The 19,971-nt window shown below is 37.3% G+C and overlaps 1 protein-coding gene across 1 annotated transcript; it reads right to left on the bottom strand.

Annotated features, from left to right (window-relative positions):
- Window positions 2,436-5,915, bottom strand: LOC18613195 (F-box/kelch-repeat protein OR23). The gene is made up of 2 exons (XM_007050308.2): window positions 4,763-5,915; window positions 2,436-2,920 (listed from the first exon to the last, which is right to left on the bottom strand). Exons 1-2 carry the CDS (start codon window positions 5,710-5,712, stop codon window positions 2,629-2,631), a joined length of 1,242 nt encoding a protein of 413 aa, XP_007050370.2. The 5' UTR covers window positions 5,713-5,915; the 3' UTR covers window positions 2,436-2,628.

The following is a 19,971-nucleotide window of genomic DNA, read 5'->3' as shown; positions in this document are numbered from 1 at the left end:
TCAAATCAAGCATTGCAATATAATTTTTTTAGTATTCACATTCTCCGCAATCATCACTTTCTTATGTATACCAAACACTACAATGTTATTTTTTCAATAATCATATACACAGTAATCACATTACTAACAGTCACATTTTTAGTAAAATACGAAATGTCACCTAAGTGTAATGACGTGTGAGAATGTTGTAGTTAGTGTTCGTAAGGTATTTTGCCTCCAATTGAAATGATCTAGAAGTTTGGATTTCAATCAAGGGTTTGGATTATTGGACGTGGTTTTTTGTTTTGGTTTTTGGTTGCTAGGTGTTGGCCTTCCACCCTCTTGATTTTACAAGTAAGGAATTTCGGCTCAACTGATGGCTTTGTTTTTAAATGGCATGTGGAAATGTTGTTGCGCTAAACTTTTCAACATATTTGGCCTATCCCCACTTTAGCGAAAAAACAATGGGCAATGGTATCATTTGGGGCAGAATAGCACTGTTGTCAGCCAAAACTCCATAATATTTATGCTCAATCTAGATTCTTGGGTAAACTAGTCTTCTTTTTTGTTATTCTCAAAATGTTTCTTCTTACTTTTTTTTTTTTTTCCTTTTAGATTTGGTTATAGTGATTTGTACGATCCGAATTGTAATAAAAAAATTAAATAGAAATTCGCAATCATAATAGCAGCTTTGATTTTTCTTGTTCTTTTCTATTTTATAGCAGTAATTTTTACATTTAGGCAGCAAGTGTCCTTGAAACCTTTAGGTAACAAGTTCAAATCCTACCAAATGTGAATTCATTTAACTTTATGTTGATTTTATGTAAGTAATTTATTGAATTTTTCTAATTATGTCATACATATTGATTATTACTTCATTAAATCAATATATTATTTTTAATTTTTAATAATTAAATGACTAAAATAAGTTGAAAATTCATCAAGGAAAGCAAATCTCACTAGATTTGTTGAGATAGCTATGCCTATTTGGCTTTTGGATCTTGGATCTTGGATCTTGGATCTTGGTTTAAAAAAACAAGAAGGCTATTTGGATCATATCATCATATCAATATACACGGGGCATAGAAAAGAGTTGGAAAATTGAAGTGGAGCATAGCATAGCATGGTTGATCAAATATCCTCAACTCCCTCACCATAAAAATTCTCGTCCAAGAAATATTTTCATTTTTTTAAAGAATTTTCCTCTTTCTTTCCTTGGCAATTTGTCGGACTAAATCTTTGTTTCTACATAGCGTTGGGTATGGTTTCTACATTCCTTTGTCTGAAAATTATCTTTCACTTTTACAAAATGGAAGACAATTTTCAAGCTTTAAGGTTCTGTTGCATTGAACCCTTGATTATATCATTTTCTACCAACTAAACATTAAAAAATACGAAAACCAATTATTGAAAGTCAATTTTCAGAAAACAACTGGACGCTAAGGCTTAAGCCTTTGAATGTCTGAAATTTGAGTCACAGTTTTTGAGTTGTAAACTTTCGCATACACGACATTTGTAATATGCTAGGAAATGAGGATTGAGACCATGAGGAGAGTCTGCAGCTTCAACAAGACCAGTTCCATTCTTCCAGACGGGGGGGGGACTTGTTGAACAAGGGGATGGGCGGTGTCTTTAGGCTAAACATGAATGTGAGAAAAGAATGACAATCCCACCGTCTACAGCAGCTACCGTTTATTCTCTCCACCCGTCATCTGATGCAATCAAATATGGGGCCTTACAATATTCATTTCAATATCCTAATTAAGCAATTTATACCATAGTAACAGCAAGAATCAAGAGCATTAATATAGACATCATAGATAATGGGAGAACCAATGTACAAGCAGATATCCTTATACGCTCCCCCCTGCTACTGCCGTTCGTTGAATCAAATTATTGTTCTGCGTGTAACACCCCAACTAGACCAAAAACCCAATCAACTCACCAAATAGTTGAGGCCCTATCTAATCTGTACTGCAACACAGAGATCAGGACTTCAAACCTAAAATAAGCATCAAATAGAGAAAACTCCTGCTTGTTTACCAAGATAGACTATCCGCGTGAAAATAAACAAGAATAGAGCAGAAAAGGTGTTACAGGCGATAAAACCCTTGCTTGTACTTGGAAAACGGGAAAAAACATTAAAGGACCCGCATGTGACACAGAGGAGGAAGACAATACATAAGTGCAGAGTCACACAAATTCTGCATTGTTCCCCTGAAACTGTTCACTGCTCTTCTTTTCCTCCTTCACTAAGCAAGTCTTACCAACCAATCAGACAGTAACCCTTCTAACAATCTCTATACAGAAGGCCAAAGGTCCACCATCCAAAAAGGACTCTCCCGTTATGTGACTGATGTTGGAATTAAAATGCATGACCAAGATACAAGGAATACAATATAATACGATAGCCTATTCTAGTTCAATTGTATAAGCTATTATTTCTTCTATCCATGTGGCATCTGAAGACATAGGTGCATTTACATGTATTTAGATTAATTTGATACTTAAAGTCATACAGGACAGAACCAATATCTTATCAATCTGTACAATACAAATAGAGAAAACCCATAATTATCAACAGACATCATATATGAATGGGCAGACTATTTACGTAGAATTAACTGCACTATGCAGGAGATCTTAAATCTACAATCGAATTGTGCACATAACTGTGGAACTGAAATCCAATGGTTGTTGGAATGGTGGCTTTGTGACAAGGGATCTCCAGGTCTTCTTCCTAGGATGATAAATCTGGATAAACAATGTCCCTGCCCTCTTCTGCTGCCTTGACCGTCGAGTATCTGTTGAATCAATTCCATTTACAATAGTCATTACATGTAACTCCCCGTTCAGAACAACAAAACCAAATGAGCTCTTGTAAGGAGCTCTCCTTGGTACACTGGACTCCTTTTGCCAACAATTTAAAGCCATGTTGTATCTGCAGAGAAATAAAAAGAAGACAAGTGTTACCTCTAAGACTTAAAATAAGCATTTGGAACAAACACTAAAGTGAATAACTTGAAATTCTGTTCTACTATATAAAAAAAAGTTTTTTTGCTAAAGGGAAATTAAAAAAAGCAGAGCATGCCTTTAGATAAAATGCAGGCTTGTTGACAGTAGACAGAGTCATGCAGTTTAGACTAGCATCTGAACAAATGGAACCAATTACAAGAGGCAAATGTGCCACAGACAGATGAGATATAGCAATTATCTACTAGCAGAGCTAAAATGAGTGTCTGAAACTGGCAATTATGCTAAAAACCAATCCAAATGTGCAGATCAAAGAAATGCTTAAATGTAAGCTTATTCCCTTCAGGAACCAAGTCTTAACAAATGGTTGGAGAGATCAATAAAATCTGTGAAGTAGGCAGCGTTCCAGGTATCACATGATGAACCTGTTTAGTTGGCAAGAAAGTTTTTGCATGATAATATCCCTAAATGATGGCAGCAGCATCATGATAATAAAGTATAATTTGTAAGGCCATTAAACATTTCAACATCCAGATGTATACAGCTTACATTTTTGCTAAGAACACGAACTCTCTCACACACAAACACTAAGTTATGCACTTTTGCTATTGAAATGTTGTCAAGTACATTCAATTAAAATTCAAATAGGGCAATTGCTACATATGTGTTATCTGCCTCAGTTTACAGGATACAGAATACCCAATGTTTGAGATGGTTGAGATTTTAACTATTATTTAGTATATAAATTTACAACCTCAAATCTTGACAAGTAAACCAAATAGTCAGACATATCTTGGCTGAAATTGTTTTAACAGATGAATCAATTGTCAATAAGAACTAGTAACTAATCAAGAAGCCCCAGTAACTTAAGTAAAATATTCTAACTTGACAAGCATATTTGCAAGGTAGGATGGCTCCAATAAGCACCACCAAAAGAAAAAAAAAGAAAAAGAAAAAGAAAGCCATAATGCTTCAAAGTTTGGGCTCTTTTCTTACAATAGATATTTCAGATGCCAATGGAATATAGTTTCACTGTGCAACTGAAGAGGTGATTCAACTTCGGCGTTCAAACAAAATTTCATGTTTGAACTCAAGATATCAGCTCAGTTCAATTAGTATTCCACTGCAAGTCTCGGTTCAACTCCATGAGTTCTTTTGCAACATGTTTCAATAATTGAGAGCTAACACAAATTTCAGAATTGAAAAGTATGAAAAATTATTAAAAGTAGAAAAAGAAAAGCTTTTCTTAGCCTTTTTCTTCCAACCCAGTCTATTGTAGTGTGAAAGGGAACTGAATCTCTTGAAGTCATGTAGGTCCTTTCAATTTACTCAAAAATCCTTTGTTAGATTACGTGATTTGCAATTTTCTTCAAAAAGAGGATAAGCCAGAAAGGCAGAATCTGGATTATCATATGGAAACATGAAGTCCGTGTTTCAATATATGAAGTTAATTGATAAAGATACTTTTATCAACTGCAAATAAATAATGCATCCCTTAAGAATACAGCTCACAGACCAAAAGCTGTAATTGAAGATCTTGTCATGTGAAGATCAAACAGGGGCAACTGTAGAAATCTTCTAGTATATATGATCAGTGATCACATAGGATTTCATTTCTCACAACAATTTTTAATCCCTAGCAAAATTATTAACTCGTTTAAGTATTTGCCAATCTTTTGACACTATGTCTAACATCATCAAGGAAGAGAAACTATGCAATATGCCAGAATGCTCACAATTAACTTCCAAGTAAGCAATGAATGAAACTAACATAAATGTCAAAGGTAATTATCTTGAACAACATTATTACCTGAGGATATCATTATCATCAAGCATGAAAATAGCAGGCCTACCCCCTTCCTCATCCTCCACGACAACGATTTTCCCAAGCCTAGGCCTCTCCCCTTCCTCCCACATATCCCCAATTTCCGTCCACTTCCCACCACCATTTTCCTTCAACTCCATCACCACAGCATCCTTGTAATACTCGTCCACCGGAAACACTCCCGACAAAGTCCTCGACTCCCCGTACCCTCCCATCACCCAAAATTCCTTCTCTTTCCCATCTCCACTAACAGTAAACCCCACGCAACCGGCTCGGAACCTGGGCAACCCATCCAATGCTTCCCACTCATCTCTTTCCACGTCGTACCTCTCCACCGAACATATCCTACTCCCTGCAGCCCTAAACATGGTGTGCCGGGACCCACCGCCAGCGACGATGATTTGATCGGACCTGGGAATCGCAGCACACGCGAAGCTCCCACGTGGGGAAAGCATGGGGGCGAGACGGTCCCAGGAGGAAGTTAGGAAATTATAACGGAAAGCCGAGGAAGACGGAGAAGGACGGTCAAGAGGGAAGGATCGCGTGTCGAAGAGGGACCCACCGAGGACGTAGATGTGGGGTCCGAGGGAGATGGAAGTGAAATTGCAGAGTCCGTACTCGTGAGGGTTACAAGGCATGGGAGGGAGTGGGCGCCACGCCAGGTTTTCGGGGTCGAAGAGGAAGGGGGAGGAGATGTGAGGATCTTCGGGGAAGATGCAGAGGAGGTGAGAGAGGCAGTGGCGGCGGAGGTAGAGGAGTGTTTGTGATGAGAGGAAGATGTACCAGGACTTGCAGGTGGGCTTAAGGCGGCAGTAGTGGGAGTATGGAAGGAAGGAAAGGATGTGGGCTGCGACGTCGTTTGGGAGGCCAGGGAGTAGGGTCAGGGCTTCGTCGATTGCGAGAAGAAATGTTGATGATGATGGAGGGAGTGGCATTTCTTTCCTCGTCCTTTCCCTCCAAATTCCCTCTGCAAATGAGATTCTGAAAAACAAAAAAGAATCAAATTTCCCAATTGCTGTAGCTTTGATCTGGGAAACGTTTTTCTATTGTAATTGTGTCTTGTCGGGCAAGGTTGGGGTTGAACCATGAACAGGATTTTCCAGAGATGGCGGAAAGTAACGCCTTTGGTTTGTTGAAGCACTAAAAGTCTAACGGGTACAGTTCGACGACACGCGGAAGGCGGTTGAAAGTGATTAGTGATTGGAGAGACTAAGAGCAGGTTAAGGCCACGTCATCGCAACTTTTCGCACTGTTTTGCTCTTTAATCACTTCTTTTTATTAGGGAAAATAAATAATTATTAATTCACCATTTTAGGTCAAGAGATATCCAAACTGTCTGAGATTACAATTTCACTAATCGTATTATTATTTGGTGGAGAATCTGAAATATGAAGTCTCAAAGATAGACTTTCATGATGTATGATTATCTCATCTGTACATTGATTTGCTTCATAATAGATGTAAGAAATGGTATAGTCCAGAAATATTCAAGTACTTTCCTAATACTCCCAATTACCCTTGCATTAGGATCATATTGCAAACTGTGGTTCTGAATTTTTTGAAGAGCAAGTAGTGAATCTAATTCTACTTGGATCTTCCTAAAGCCCTTGTCCTAGCATATTTTTAATCCTCAGTCAAGCCCTAATAATTTTACTTGCAAGGAAAAGGAAACGCCAATTTTGTATGTAAATCCTAGTATCCAGTTACAAACTTCATCTCTAATAACTCCTCCTGCTACCGCCATTTTTTATTATCCTCGAGCACTTCCATCAACGTTCAACTTTACATAAGAGTGCTTCGATGCTATCCATGCTATTAAATGTTTCTTTTTCACTTTATCATGCTCCCATTGTAAGTTATCCCATGCTTTTTTCGATTTAATCCAAACTTGCTGCCATGCGTTTCGTGGCCAGACAAAAGTATTATCAAAAATAGATAAATTTCACCACTACCATAGAAGCCATGTGGTGTGTATGAAAATAGCCCCCCACAGTAACCCATCAAAGGTATCCTCATTCTTTATATTTTCTAACATCCAACTATGTAAATCAAGAGAGAAAAAATTACTGTTACTAAGCTTGGGAGCAATCTGTACCCAAAGGTTTCTACACGAATCGCAATCCCTTAATGCATGAAGTAGGGTCTTTATGTGGTTAATACACTTGGGAAAAAGGTGGTTGGAATACTTACAATTCCCTTAAATGACTATTCTTTAGCTGACAAAGATTCATGAAACGTCTTTCAAAGGAAAACTCGAACCTTCCTTAAGCTGATAGTTTTCCATATCTAATTCCAATGACTCGCCACTAGGAGATGGCTATTTAATTGTATCTCATATGTCGATTTCACCGAGAACTCGTCATTAGCTTTGGCATCTAGAAAACTATATCTTCTTCAACGCTGTAGGATCAATCATTGTTGCAGCTATTCTCAAAAATAATGTGTTAGGGAAGATCCTACTCCATTTGTTGTAAAGCCTAGCTTCCAAACTTGTTGCAAAAGCTAGCTATAAGCAATTGAAGTTCCATCTTTGATAAGGCTCTAGTTGCATAGTTAAAGAGTGGACCATGATAAATCCAATTATTTTTCCAAAACTTAGCTTTGTGACCATTTGCAATGGATATTTCCAAACCTCTTTCAATAACTGGTTTACTTTTTAATATACTTTTCCACACATGTAAGTAAGTTGATTTAGCTGTTATTGACATGATTTTTTGTGTCAAAGATATTTTACATTCAAGATATTCACCCAAAAGCAATCTTTCTAATTCCATACACTCCAACCAAACTTAGCAAGTAAAGCTAAGTTGAATTTTCTAGAGTCACGTACTTAAAAACTACCTTCTTCCTTTTTTGCATAAAGTTTTTCCCAACTTAATGCATGAATTTTCCTTTCGCTTCCCATATGTCCCTAAATGAAGTTTCTATTTAGTTGATCGATTTCTTTAATGGTCGATTCTAGGAGAAATGATATTTGCATTAAATATGACGCCATGGTGCTAGTCATAGCTTGAACTAATGAGATTCTTCCTGCCATGGATAGATTCTTATTGCTTCATTTTTCTAACCTTGACTTGATTTTAGCTACCAACTCAAAGTATGTGTCCTTCTTAATTCTTCCATGCAACATTGGCATGCCAAGGAATTTTCCAAAGTCATTTGTCAATGGTATCTTAACAACACTACTTAGCAAATTAGCTCTTGCATTACTAATGTTTGAAGAAACCAGTAGCTCCGATTTTAAGAGTCTCACCTTTGGGCCTGATTCCTTACAAAACCAGTCAAGGATCCATCTTATTGCCTTCCCTTGTTTTGTAAAAGCAACTCCAAACAGCATCAAATCATCTGTAAAGCATATATGAGATAACACCGGTCCCTTACTTGTGAATCACAATGGCTATTAATCCTTTGTATTAATTGCACTTTCAATTAATTGTGAAAGTTTTTCCAAACACAACACAAACAAATAAAGAGATGGAGGATCACCTTGATGGATCCTTCTCAAAGGTGAAAAACTATCTAAGGTCTTACCATTCCAATTAATGGAAATGTTGGTGTTCTCATAGTATGCATTATGAAATTTACCCATGAGAAAGGGAGGCCAATTTCTTTTAGTATCTCTTGTAGAAAATTTCATTTCAATCTATCATAGGCCTTATCAAGATCTATTTTTATTGCCAAAGCTCTTTCCTATATTCTCATCATTCGCATTATGTGAATTGCTTCTTAAGCAATGATAATATTATCTACTGCTTGTCTCTTTAGAATAAAGCTACATTGAGTTTTGCCAATTATATCACTCAATAGAGGTCTTAAACAGTTCATCAACACCTTGCTTATAGTTTTCATCAAGACCATGCAAAAGCTGATTGATTTAAATTAAGTGATTCGTTCAGGACTCTCCAACTTGGGAATAAATGTTATCAATGTGTGATTTAGTGGGAACAAACTAGAGTTGTAAGCAATTTCAACTATCTTGAAAATACTTGCCCCCAATATGGTCTAATTTTTTTGAAAGAAGGCAGGTGGAAATCCATCAAACCTCGTGCTTTTATTTGGCTTCATGCTAAATATAGCTTTCCTGACCTCTTCATAGGAGATAAGATTTGAAATTTTAGCTATTTTATTTTCCTTTAGCTTCCACTATGAGCTTCTTGGGAGAGACATATGAATAGCATCATCCTTAAACAGTTCTTGATAATATGCAAGGCCATTTTTTCCACTTCAACTTGGTCATAACTCCATAAATCCTCATCTTTCTTTAAAGCTAAAATCTTATTTTTTTTCTCTGTATGCCCTGTACCATATCATGGTAAAACTTGGAATTGGTGCCTCCATATTTCACTCAATCAAGTTTTGCTTTTTGTTGCCACATGCTCTCTTCTTGATATAAAATTAAGTTATATTCTTCCACCAATGCAACTTCCAAATTTTGTAAAATATCACTATGACCTTTATCAAGTTGATACTGAATACCTTTGAGTCTTGCAAGTTCTTGCTGCTTTCTCTTATATATGTTACCATATACTTCATGTTTTCACTTCCCCTAAGAAATTAATAAATTTCTCAAAGCTGTAAAAATATTTGCCCTTTCTAACTTCCAACTTTCTTTTAGAAAATCCTTAAAATTCGAGTGAGACATCCAGAAAATTTTAAACCGAAACTCTTTATCAAGTCGAGCTTCTAGTAGGGAATTTTTGCATTACACTAGAATGCGATGATCCTCAGAGTGGCTTCGTGGCAATGTCAGTATTTAGGCAAATGGAAATAAATCACTGCATGTTTCATTTGCTATTGCTTTATCCAAGCGAGCTCTAGTATAATCAAAGCCATCCCTTTTGTTGCACTAGGTAAATTTAGGTCTCGTGATCCCAAGTCAAACAAATTACAGTAGTTCATATAGGCACTCATCTTATTGCATAGACTAGAATTCACACTTCTTCTTCCTTTTTTCTCATCTGGTGGATGGCTTGATTAAAGTCTCTCAATACCATCCAAGCAGTTTATGAGCTTCGCTTGTTAGACACAATGATTCCCATAGCCGTTTTCTTTCTTCCACAACAAGACTTCCATATACAGTTGTTAATAACCAATTGGATCTCGAAACCTTACATCATATGTATCAATTATGATGAGAACGCCATTACCTCTGAATAAATTTTTGTTTTGTCCCATAAATCCAAACATTACCCAAAAAACCACTAACTTTTACCTTGAAAAAATTTGGCAACCCACTTCTGCGACATATTTTGTTAACTTTGATGCCCGAAATCCTTGGCTCCAATATAATGACAACATGCAACTCATGGATGTTGATGAAATTCTTCACATTTCGGACACACCTAAGAGGCAACTCCTCTCACGTTCCAACTCAAGATGTTATAATTCTTAAGTAAAGGCTTAAGCTAGTATTCAAGACAGAAATGGTATATTAGCAAGATTAATCTTGCATTATATCTACCTCTCCTATTTCCAACTTTATGTCCACTGAAGTGGTTACCACATTTAACCTATCATGACTTTCATCATCTACTACATTAATGACTCATTCCCTAGCTACTTCATTTATGCCAACTCTAAGGCTTTTTGTGATAATACCTTTAGGAGGTGAAGAAATAGATGTAGTGATTGGGTCAATTACTTCTTAGGGTTGGTCCACTAAGTCAGATACTACTAGTGGAATAAGGTTTCTCTAAAGACTTCTCATACGTAACTCATGTGAGTGAGTAGAATTTTTCCTAGTTTGTGCCTTTATCATTTTTGACTTGTCTAGCTCAAATGATGTTATCTTTAGAACCATTGGGGCCACAAATTTTCCCTTAGTTTTTGAGGGAGTAATCTCTCTATTTAACACAATTGCTGCTAATTGTAAGGATTCTTTTAAGGCACTTTTAGTTTTCACATTAATGACATTCTGTTTCAGTTTGCTAATCACTTGCTTTGTAGCATCCCTTTCTAATGTCTCAAGAACAAACTCCTCCACATCTGTATTATTCCCTTTATCTACTAATATATAAAATCTTGAACCAGGTTTTGTCGCCTCTTTAGAACTCCCTTCCTATTGTGGCACCTTAGATTTAGATTCGATGCCTCTCTATGAGTTCCTTTCAATATTTCTCTTGTAAATTTTCTTTGCAACCATCCGTGGTCCATAGTGCAAAGATTCATAACCCTTTTATGGGTTTTTTTTTTTTTTCAACAAGTCTATGCACTTATTCCTCCATATAACCCTCTTGTTCCTTTTATCAGATAGAACAAAATTTAGATCCATGGCCAAATTTTCCACAATGGAAGCATAACATCTGCAAACCTTCATATTCTATCCTTTACCAACGTCTTGCTATATAGATCAAGTTCGACACACACAATCTCGTAAACTTTCCCCTTATTTCATGAGAGGTGGTTCAATCCACTTTCAAAGCTTTCCCAAGTTTATTGTCAATTCGTGACAGCACATCCCTATCATAAAACTCCAACAGCAATCCTAATAACTTGATCCAAACTATTATTGAGTCTATGGTGGTTTCTGTAGACACTATGAAAAAATCATAAACAAAAATTATTATTATTAATTAATTAAAAAATGATGAAATGAGTTAAAAAAAAGAAGAAGAGAGTACTGGCAGGGCGCGAACGCACCCTACCAGTACCAGCCAGGCACCACAACAATGCCAGATGCGAAAAACTCGCGTCTGGTAGGGTAGTGGAGCAAGGCCCCTGCAGTAGCCAGGATCAAGTTGGACAACTGGGTATAAAACCCCACTATAGCACCTAAACAAAGGGGGGGATCGGAAGCAAAAAGAAAAAAAATCGAAAAAAGCTTTAGAAAATCCCTAAGAAACCTGCAAATCAAAGAAAATACCCTAGATCCTCTAGCAACCGAGAACAACCACAAAAAAAAAACAAAAAAGAAAAAAAAAACACAAACAAAAAATATCGCCGATTGTAAATGAAAGAGTTTTGGGTTTGTGCCGCCGGTTGTAAGGTTTTTTTTAGAGAGAATTGGAGCCTTGGGTTGTCGTCGTCCGTTCATAAGGAGAGAGTTGCTAGGGGGTGCCACCGACGAAAAGAAGAAGCAAGGGAGAGAGTCGAAGTTTCAGGGGGCATCAGCGAGGAGAGCAAAGCCAGATCTGGCGGTGAAAAGGAAGAAACCCAGTTCGAACCAAGAGGAAAGAGAGGCCTGCGTCGCCAGCAGACACAGAGGAAGCCGCCGGCATCGAGAAGAAAAAATTTGGAGAGGGAGAGGAGAGTATATCACCGGATAAAGAGAAGAAAAAAAAAGAGAAAAAAAAAGAAAAGTCAATCTCTATTAAACCGAACGGCGCCGTTTTGGTGCTCTAGAGTGTGCGATTGGGACAAGTTGTTTGAACCCAGGCCAGATTGGAGGGGAGCCAAAGCCTAGTGGCACTTAAACCCACTTTGAGCAGTGGGTCAGCTTCAACCCAGTAGGTAATGGATCTGCTCATTGAATAATGATTTGGGCTTGGACTGTTGATGTTGGGACATGATATATTTTTTATTTATTTGTTATTCATGATAGTGTTATTTTTTTTTTTTTTGAATTTATACATAAGAAAAATGAGATATATGGAAGAAAAAAAATGTGAAAGTCTTTAGCATAATAAAAAATAGATCTTAGGGAGTTTAAATATACATATATGAAATAAATAATAAATGTAGTAAATGGTTAGAAAATGATAGGAATATGTTTAAGTTATTCATATAAATCTACTAAATGTTTTATAGTAAAATTAGATCCAAGTAAAGAAAAATATATATGGATACATAAAATAAATATAAGCTTGGGTGATTATTTAGTTTATAAGTAAAAGTTTTAGGCTAAATAGAGTATGCACATAAATAAAAAGAGAATCTATAAATAAGATATTATGGTGAGGATATATTTAGTTAAGAAAAGAATACTAAAAATGAATTTAATACCGATGATGGGATGATCGGTCAAGACGCGAAAAGTCGCAATCCCAGGCCCATATTCCCTAGGTCCGAAATTCGAATCAAGACTCCACCAGTATGATGGGAGGGCCTCGATTTCAAAATCTCAAAATTTTTTAATAAATAAAGAATTTGACTATACAAAAGTTATTCAATAAAAATAATAAATAAATAATAATAGAAAAAAAAAGAGGGATAAAAATAATAAATAAAGATAATTCAAATATATAATAAATAATAAATTTGTAAAAATGCAATATACATGATATTAAATAAACAAAAATAAATAAATAATAAAAAAATCTGAAATAACAACTAATTTAAAATTAAGCATTAAATATCAAGTGGCACAAACTGTGAATTAATATATATTATAAAAAAAATATGAAGACAAAGATAAGAAAGAGAAAAAAAAAGAATTATATATAGATATATAAAATAAGATTTTAAGCATTAGGTTTAAATAAAAGATTGCTTACAAAAAAATATAATAATAATAAAAATATAAAAATATATAAAATAAAAAATAGTATAATAAAAAATAATAATAAAATTTTTTATTCACTAAAATAACATGGGATCATAAACAATTTATCTAATTATAAAAGGAAAATATAGGAGTAACTTAGAATACAAAACGTAAAGTACGAAAAAATAATAATTAGAAATAAAATAGAAAATATGATAAAAAAATAATAAAATAAAATAAAAATAATAATTAAATAATAATAAAACAAAAAATAAACAATTACATTAGCGTAGCATATATATTGCATCATGCATATCATTGCATATAAATATTTCTATTTTTGAGTTTAAGCCCCGATGATGAGATCTTTTGAGGATCTTGCGAAGACGGGTATTTCTCAAAAAATTTCCTAAGTGAAAAGATGTCTTCGAGTCCCACCAGTATGATGGGAAGGCTCGATAAGCATCTTTAATAAAAAGCTTTTGCCCGAATTAGGTTCATTATGCATGAAAATACTATTTTAAAAGAAAACGGACGATGACCCCGATGTTAGGATTTATTCGTCGAATTTACGAAGGCGAATTTCTCGAATGATTCCCTAAATGAGAGAATACCCCGGATCCCACCAATATGATGGGCGGATCCGGGAGAATATTCTCAATAAAAGGTTATTTGTCCGACATTTTTATCTCACGCCATGCATCTCATCTTGCTTCACATTTGCATTCCATTTTAGGTTAAATAGGAGATAAAATAAGAGAATAATAACTAAGAAAATATAGTGAATTTAAAAATTAAAGCCTAATAGGATAATCTAAAAAATGGTACCATTCATGGAACGAGCGTCCCGGGGGTGCTAATCCTTCCTCGAGCGTAACCGTACTCCCGAACTTAGATCTAGAAAAACGTAGATCAGTTTAAGGTTCTTTTCGATGGACTTAAAATTAATTTAAGGCTTCATCGATTAGAATCGAGTCAATAGGTGGCCAATCACACCTAGTAAAAAAGATTAGTGGCGACTTCTAGTTTTTTAGAGTTTTCACTCTCTTCTAGCGGTAGGGTTCCCGGACCTGCATGTTACGACAAGTGGCGACTCCACTGGGGACTTTTGATAGTCAAACCATTAGATAATAATAGGTTATCCAAGGCTTTAAATAATTCGATGTTTCCTTAGTGTTGATAATTTGTTCTGCATATTTTGTTTAGTGCATTTGTTTATTTTGCATTTGTTATTTTATTGCTTTTAATAATTGTGGGGATTTAGGATAGAGGGATGTGAGAATGTTATTCCGAAATCGATGTTTTCCTTCACACACACAGCACATTTTGCATTCATGCATAAACCCTCCACCCGGGTTATGTCCTTTTTAGGAGGGAGTTTAGTAGCTACGCTCTCGTGAGGTGATAACTTCCGCACGGGCTAGTGAAGACTCCCACTCAAATCAAACCTAGTCCGTTTGATTTCACTGAGTTCATTTGGACTAGTAAGACACCCAGGTCCTCACCCAACATTACCCAAGAGAGTTCATTTGGACCTTCAGCAGAATGATTTCACAAAGATGATAGGAATTTGGGAACAGTGGAGACGTGCTCACCGAGACAATTTTCAGAGCAAGTATGGACACATTGCATGGCTCCTATATGTACCTGTTGATGACCAGATGTTCCGAGCCATCGTCCAGTTTTGGGATCCTTCATACCGTTGCTTTGTCTTTAATAAGGTGGACATGACCCTTACCATAGAAGAGTACTCCTCTCTACTCCGAATAGATCACATGTAGCCTGACAAGATCTATTGGAGGGCCCAAAAGACGGGACACCGGCAGAAGTTGGCCAAGTTGCTAGGGATGACTACAATAGAAGTGGATCAGCACCTAAAGAAGAAAGGAGACACATAATGCCTTCCATGGAGTTTCTTGAACGGATATATTAAAAAGCACATGGAGGATGAATAAGGTCTACTAGCTTTCGTGATTGCAATCTATGGCTTAGTGGTCTTCCCGAAGATTCTAGGTCATGTGGAGATATTAATCATAGACTTATTCGATCAGGTGACAAGGAGCATCAACCCGGCCCCATCCATTTTAGTTGAAACCTTCAGATCCTTGAATTTTTGTCGGCGCAAAGGCGAGGGACAATTCATCAGATGTGCCCAACTCTTAACCATATGGGTCAAAAGCCATTTCAAATGCAAAGAGAGCAAATTTCGGAAGCCTTATCTGTCTGTAAGTTGCCCTATCCTTGAGTTTTGCGAAAGTGTATGGCCTGACTACAAGAGGAAAGAAGAGTGGGTCACGAATCTCCAGAGGTTAATGAGCGTTGAAGTAACTTGGAGAGCTCCATGGATGCCACAAATGTAAGTGATATATAAATGCGGAAACAAGCCGTGGGTGTCGCTGATAGGACCATAGAAAGCCATTAGCTATGCACCGATAATGGAACGAAGACAGTTCGGATCTGCGCAATTCATGCCCATGACTCACCAGCTCAACCAGTTAGAGTTTACATATGGAGAGCCAGAAGCGCTAAAAAAAATTGAGGAAATTGCACAAGACTGAAAAAAAACTTGCCGAGTGGATCAAGAAAGGGTTACCGATGAAGTCACCATAGGATATCATACTTGGCACGACCAAAGGGTGAAAGATATCGTATGCCCCCCGAAAAATCCATCAAAACATCCCATAAACCCAGAACCTCAAGATGTCCTACTAGAGAGCGAGTTGACAAGAAAGAGACTTGAAAAGGAGATGATGAATATGAAGCGGAGACATGAGGATGAGTTAGAAGAAGTAAAGAAAGAGACGGCAAGAAAGGTACGGATGGCTTTGGAAGAGTGAGATGAGTGGCAAAGCAAGTTTGAGGAAGTGAACGTGGCAAATTCTTCTCTGATAGCCAGAATGCAAGAACTCCAAAGTGCCAATAATGCTTTGCGACACGAGGTACGAAGACAAGAACAAACCATCCAAGAGTTGAGAAATGACTGTGGCTTGTTGGAAACTGCCATGGAGGGATACAAGGCACAATATGAAGCAGTAAGGCAAGAGTATTTTCAAATGAGGGAAAGAAATGATTCATGCACACAAAGCCTTCAAAGGAAAGAAGCTGAAATGCGATGGATACTGAGATAGATAAGAGAAGTGGCATTTAGAGCACGACTGATGGCAGACAAGATCGAAGAACTCAGACGAGAGATTCTTCCGACGGATGAATTGAGTGAGTGGTTGATCGATCACCTTAGGATGGTTAGGGACCAATATGACAAAGTTGATTTTTCCTTTTGATAGTTATGTAATGGTTTTAGACAATGATGTAATCGGATATTTAAGTTTTATGGATGCGAATTTTCTTATGGTAAATGTTGGATGGCCAATATTTTTCCTATTTTTTCTTTTCAATACATTTCATTTGCATCATAATTGCATGATTTAAATGAAAATAATAACAAATAATAATGCATTCGTTAACATAAAATTCTAACTTATCCTTTGGACTAAAAGAACAAAATTCCAGAGAAACAAACTCTCCACAGATACAATACAATAGCCCGTTCTAAGATCATAGGGGACGAGCATTCGGAGAAGATGGACAAGATCGAGAAGAAGCAAGAAGAAATCATGGGTCAGTTGTCAAAAATTTTGGAGTTGATGTTGACAGATAAAGAAAAGAGAGCGGTAGGGAGTTCTGGTGCACCAGAAGATGTTCAACAGACAGAAGCCAATACAGACCCTGTGTATCCACCAGGATTTACACCACCACCTGCAAGGAATGCGTCTATCCCTATGCCATCGATGGGCCAATATCCATTTTTTGGGATGTCAATGCCTACAGGGCCACCACCGACTTATGCCCAATAGAGGCCAATTAGAGGGACAAGTCCTTCAGATCTCATCTCTATACCTGATCTGGATGATCCAAAGGAACAAGAGAAGCTCAAATTTGGATCTGTTAAATCAAAGGATAATCCCAATACCCACAAAAATTTAACTTTTTTAGGGAGAGACTACGCATGGTAGAAGGAATGGGAATGTATTGTTCGATGGACGCAATCGACTCTATCTTGTTCCAGATGTGGTTATACCCCAAAAATTCAAAGTTTCAGACTTTGAAAAGTATGATGAAACCAAGTGCCCGGTCACACACATCACCATGTATTGCAGAAAGATGGCTGCATATGCCCATGATGACAAGCTCTTGATACATTGCTTCCAAGATAGCTTCACTAGTGCTGCAGCAAAGTGGTACGTCCAACTGGATCGCAATCGAATCTACACGTGAAAAGACATTGCTCGGGCGTTTGTAGCTCAGTATAAGCATGTTACAGATATGGCTCCAGATCGCCTTTCTTTACAAAACATGGAGAAAAAACCCACTGAAAGCTTAAAAGAATATGCTCAAAGATGGAGGAATGTGGCTTCTCAAGTCTAGCCACCATTGACTGAGAAAGAGACCAACGTAATGTTCGTTAACACCCTGCGGGCCCCTTACTATGAACGATTGGTCGGTAGTGCTACAAAGAACTTTGTTGATATGGTGATTTCAGGAGAAATGATAAAGACTGCCATTAAGCAAGGAAAAATAGAATGAGGTGATACGACAAACACGAAGAAAGGGGAACTTTTAAGAAGAAAGAAAGAAAAGCCCAAGCCATCACTTCGAGACAACCCCAAGGAGGAATATACAACCCTTACCAACCATATCCACCATACCCCTATTACCTAGCTGTGAACAACACTTCACAAAGCCCATACCTATACCCACCCATGCCAAATGCTTTTCCTAACCTGTATCCATATACTCCCATCCAACGGACACCTTACCCTATAAATATCCACCCACCTACTTCCACACCCATTACGGCTTCAACCACATAACAAACAACACCTTCAAACAACCATACAGCTGGTGAATCAAGAGGATGGCGAAACAAGCAAGAGAAAGTGCAGTTTGACCCAATCCCAATCTCATATGTTGAACTTTTCACTCAATTAGTTGCAAATCATCTGGTGGCACCTTTATACATAGAGCCATTAAAATCTCCATTCTCGAGATGGTATGATGTTTTCGCCCATTATGACTATCATTATGGAATCGAAGGTCACTCGATCGAGAATTGTATAGCATTCAAGCATAAGGTGTAAGGGTTGATCAAGGCAGGAATCCTGAATTTTGAAAAGAAATCGGAACAGAATGTTAACAACAACCCACTACCAAATCATGCTAGGGTAGGGGCAAATGCAATCGAATGGGAGGTGTATGTTAAAAGGAACATTTGGGAAGTAGAAACCCTCATGGAGAAAGTATTTGAAGCCTTGGTAAAAGTCGATATGCTCGAGGTTTAGACGAAATGTCCTGATGTGAATGACTTGGGAGATATCCAAAGACCATACTACTTATATCACAAAGGATGTGTGGGGCATTTAATCCAGGATTGTAGTTCCTTCCTAAAAGAAGTACAAAAGATGATGGATGATTCAAGGATTGAGTTTTATGTGGAAGCTTCAAAACCAGCAGTAAACATGATATCCAAGGATTCTACTCACCTAGTGAAGATAAAGCCTTTAACCATTTTCTATGAAGGGTTTGTGGAAGACAGAACACATGCCAAAATGACCATCGAAGTCCCTACACCTTTCCCCTACAAAAATGACAAAGCTATCCCGTGGAACTATAATTGCAATGTACAAGTTTCAAATATGGGGAAAGGGATGACTGAATCTCAAGATGATGCTGCAAATATAACTAGTGTTGGAGGAATTACCCGCAGCGGACATTGTTATACATCGGAGGCATTGGAGAATCTCAAGAAGGAGAAGGAAAAAGAAAAAGAGCAAAATCCGAGAGAAGAAAAAGTGCAATCTCAAGAATCGACAGATGGCTCAAAAGGACCGACGAAAGAAAAAGAAGCTACAAAGTTCCTCAAGTTCATCAAACACAGTGAGTACAAAGTGGTCGAGCAGTTGAATAGGTTACCTGCTCGTATTTCACGGTTATCATTGCTTCTCAGCTCGGAACCACATAGAAATTCTTTGATGAGGATTCTGAACCAAGCATATGTGGATCACGGCATTTCAGTTGAAAATTTGGACTACATCATTGAAAATATTTCAGTGGGTAATATAATATCCTTTAACGATGAAGAAATCCCTTTTGGAGGTAGAGGAAACTACAAAGCCTTCATATCACTACCAAATGTAAAGGCTGTACCGTCACAAAAGTTTTGGTTGATAACGGATCGTCCTTGAATGTGATGCCCATGAGGACCTTGGCTCGCTTACCCATTGACATGTCTTACATGAGAAAAAGCTAGATGATTGTGAGAGCTTTTGATGGGACAATGAGAGAAGTAGTAGGGGACATTGAGATATCGATAGAAATCAACCCATGTACCTTTACCATTAAATTCCAGGTTATGGATATCGCTCCTTCATACAATTATTTGTTAGGAAGACCTTGGATTCACATGGTTGGGGCCATACCTTCATCACTTCACCAAAAAGTCAAGTTCATCGTGGATGGGAAGATTGTATGTGTTAACGAGGAAGAGGACTTACTCATAAGCAAGCCAGCGAATACTCCTTACGTGGAAGCGGCGGAAGAAGTACCTAAATATTCCTTCTGATCCTTCGAGTTCGTCAACACCACATATGTTGGAGAAGGAACCGCACCACCCATTCTAAGGCTTTCCAAAACCACCAAGATGGCTGTCAGTCAGATAGTAGGGAAAGGATACCGAGAGGGGGTAGGACTGGGAAGAGAACTGCAAGGCATTAAA

Source organism: Theobroma cacao, chromosome 1 (genome assembly GCF_000208745.1).
Source record: "Theobroma cacao cultivar B97-61/B2 chromosome 1, Criollo_cocoa_genome_V2, whole genome shotgun sequence".
In the NCBI taxonomy this organism is placed as follows: Eukaryota; Viridiplantae; Streptophyta; class Magnoliopsida; order Malvales; family Malvaceae; genus Theobroma; species Theobroma cacao.
Note: the sequence above shows the minus strand (reverse complement) of the source record. Positions and strands in the feature narration are given on the sequence as shown.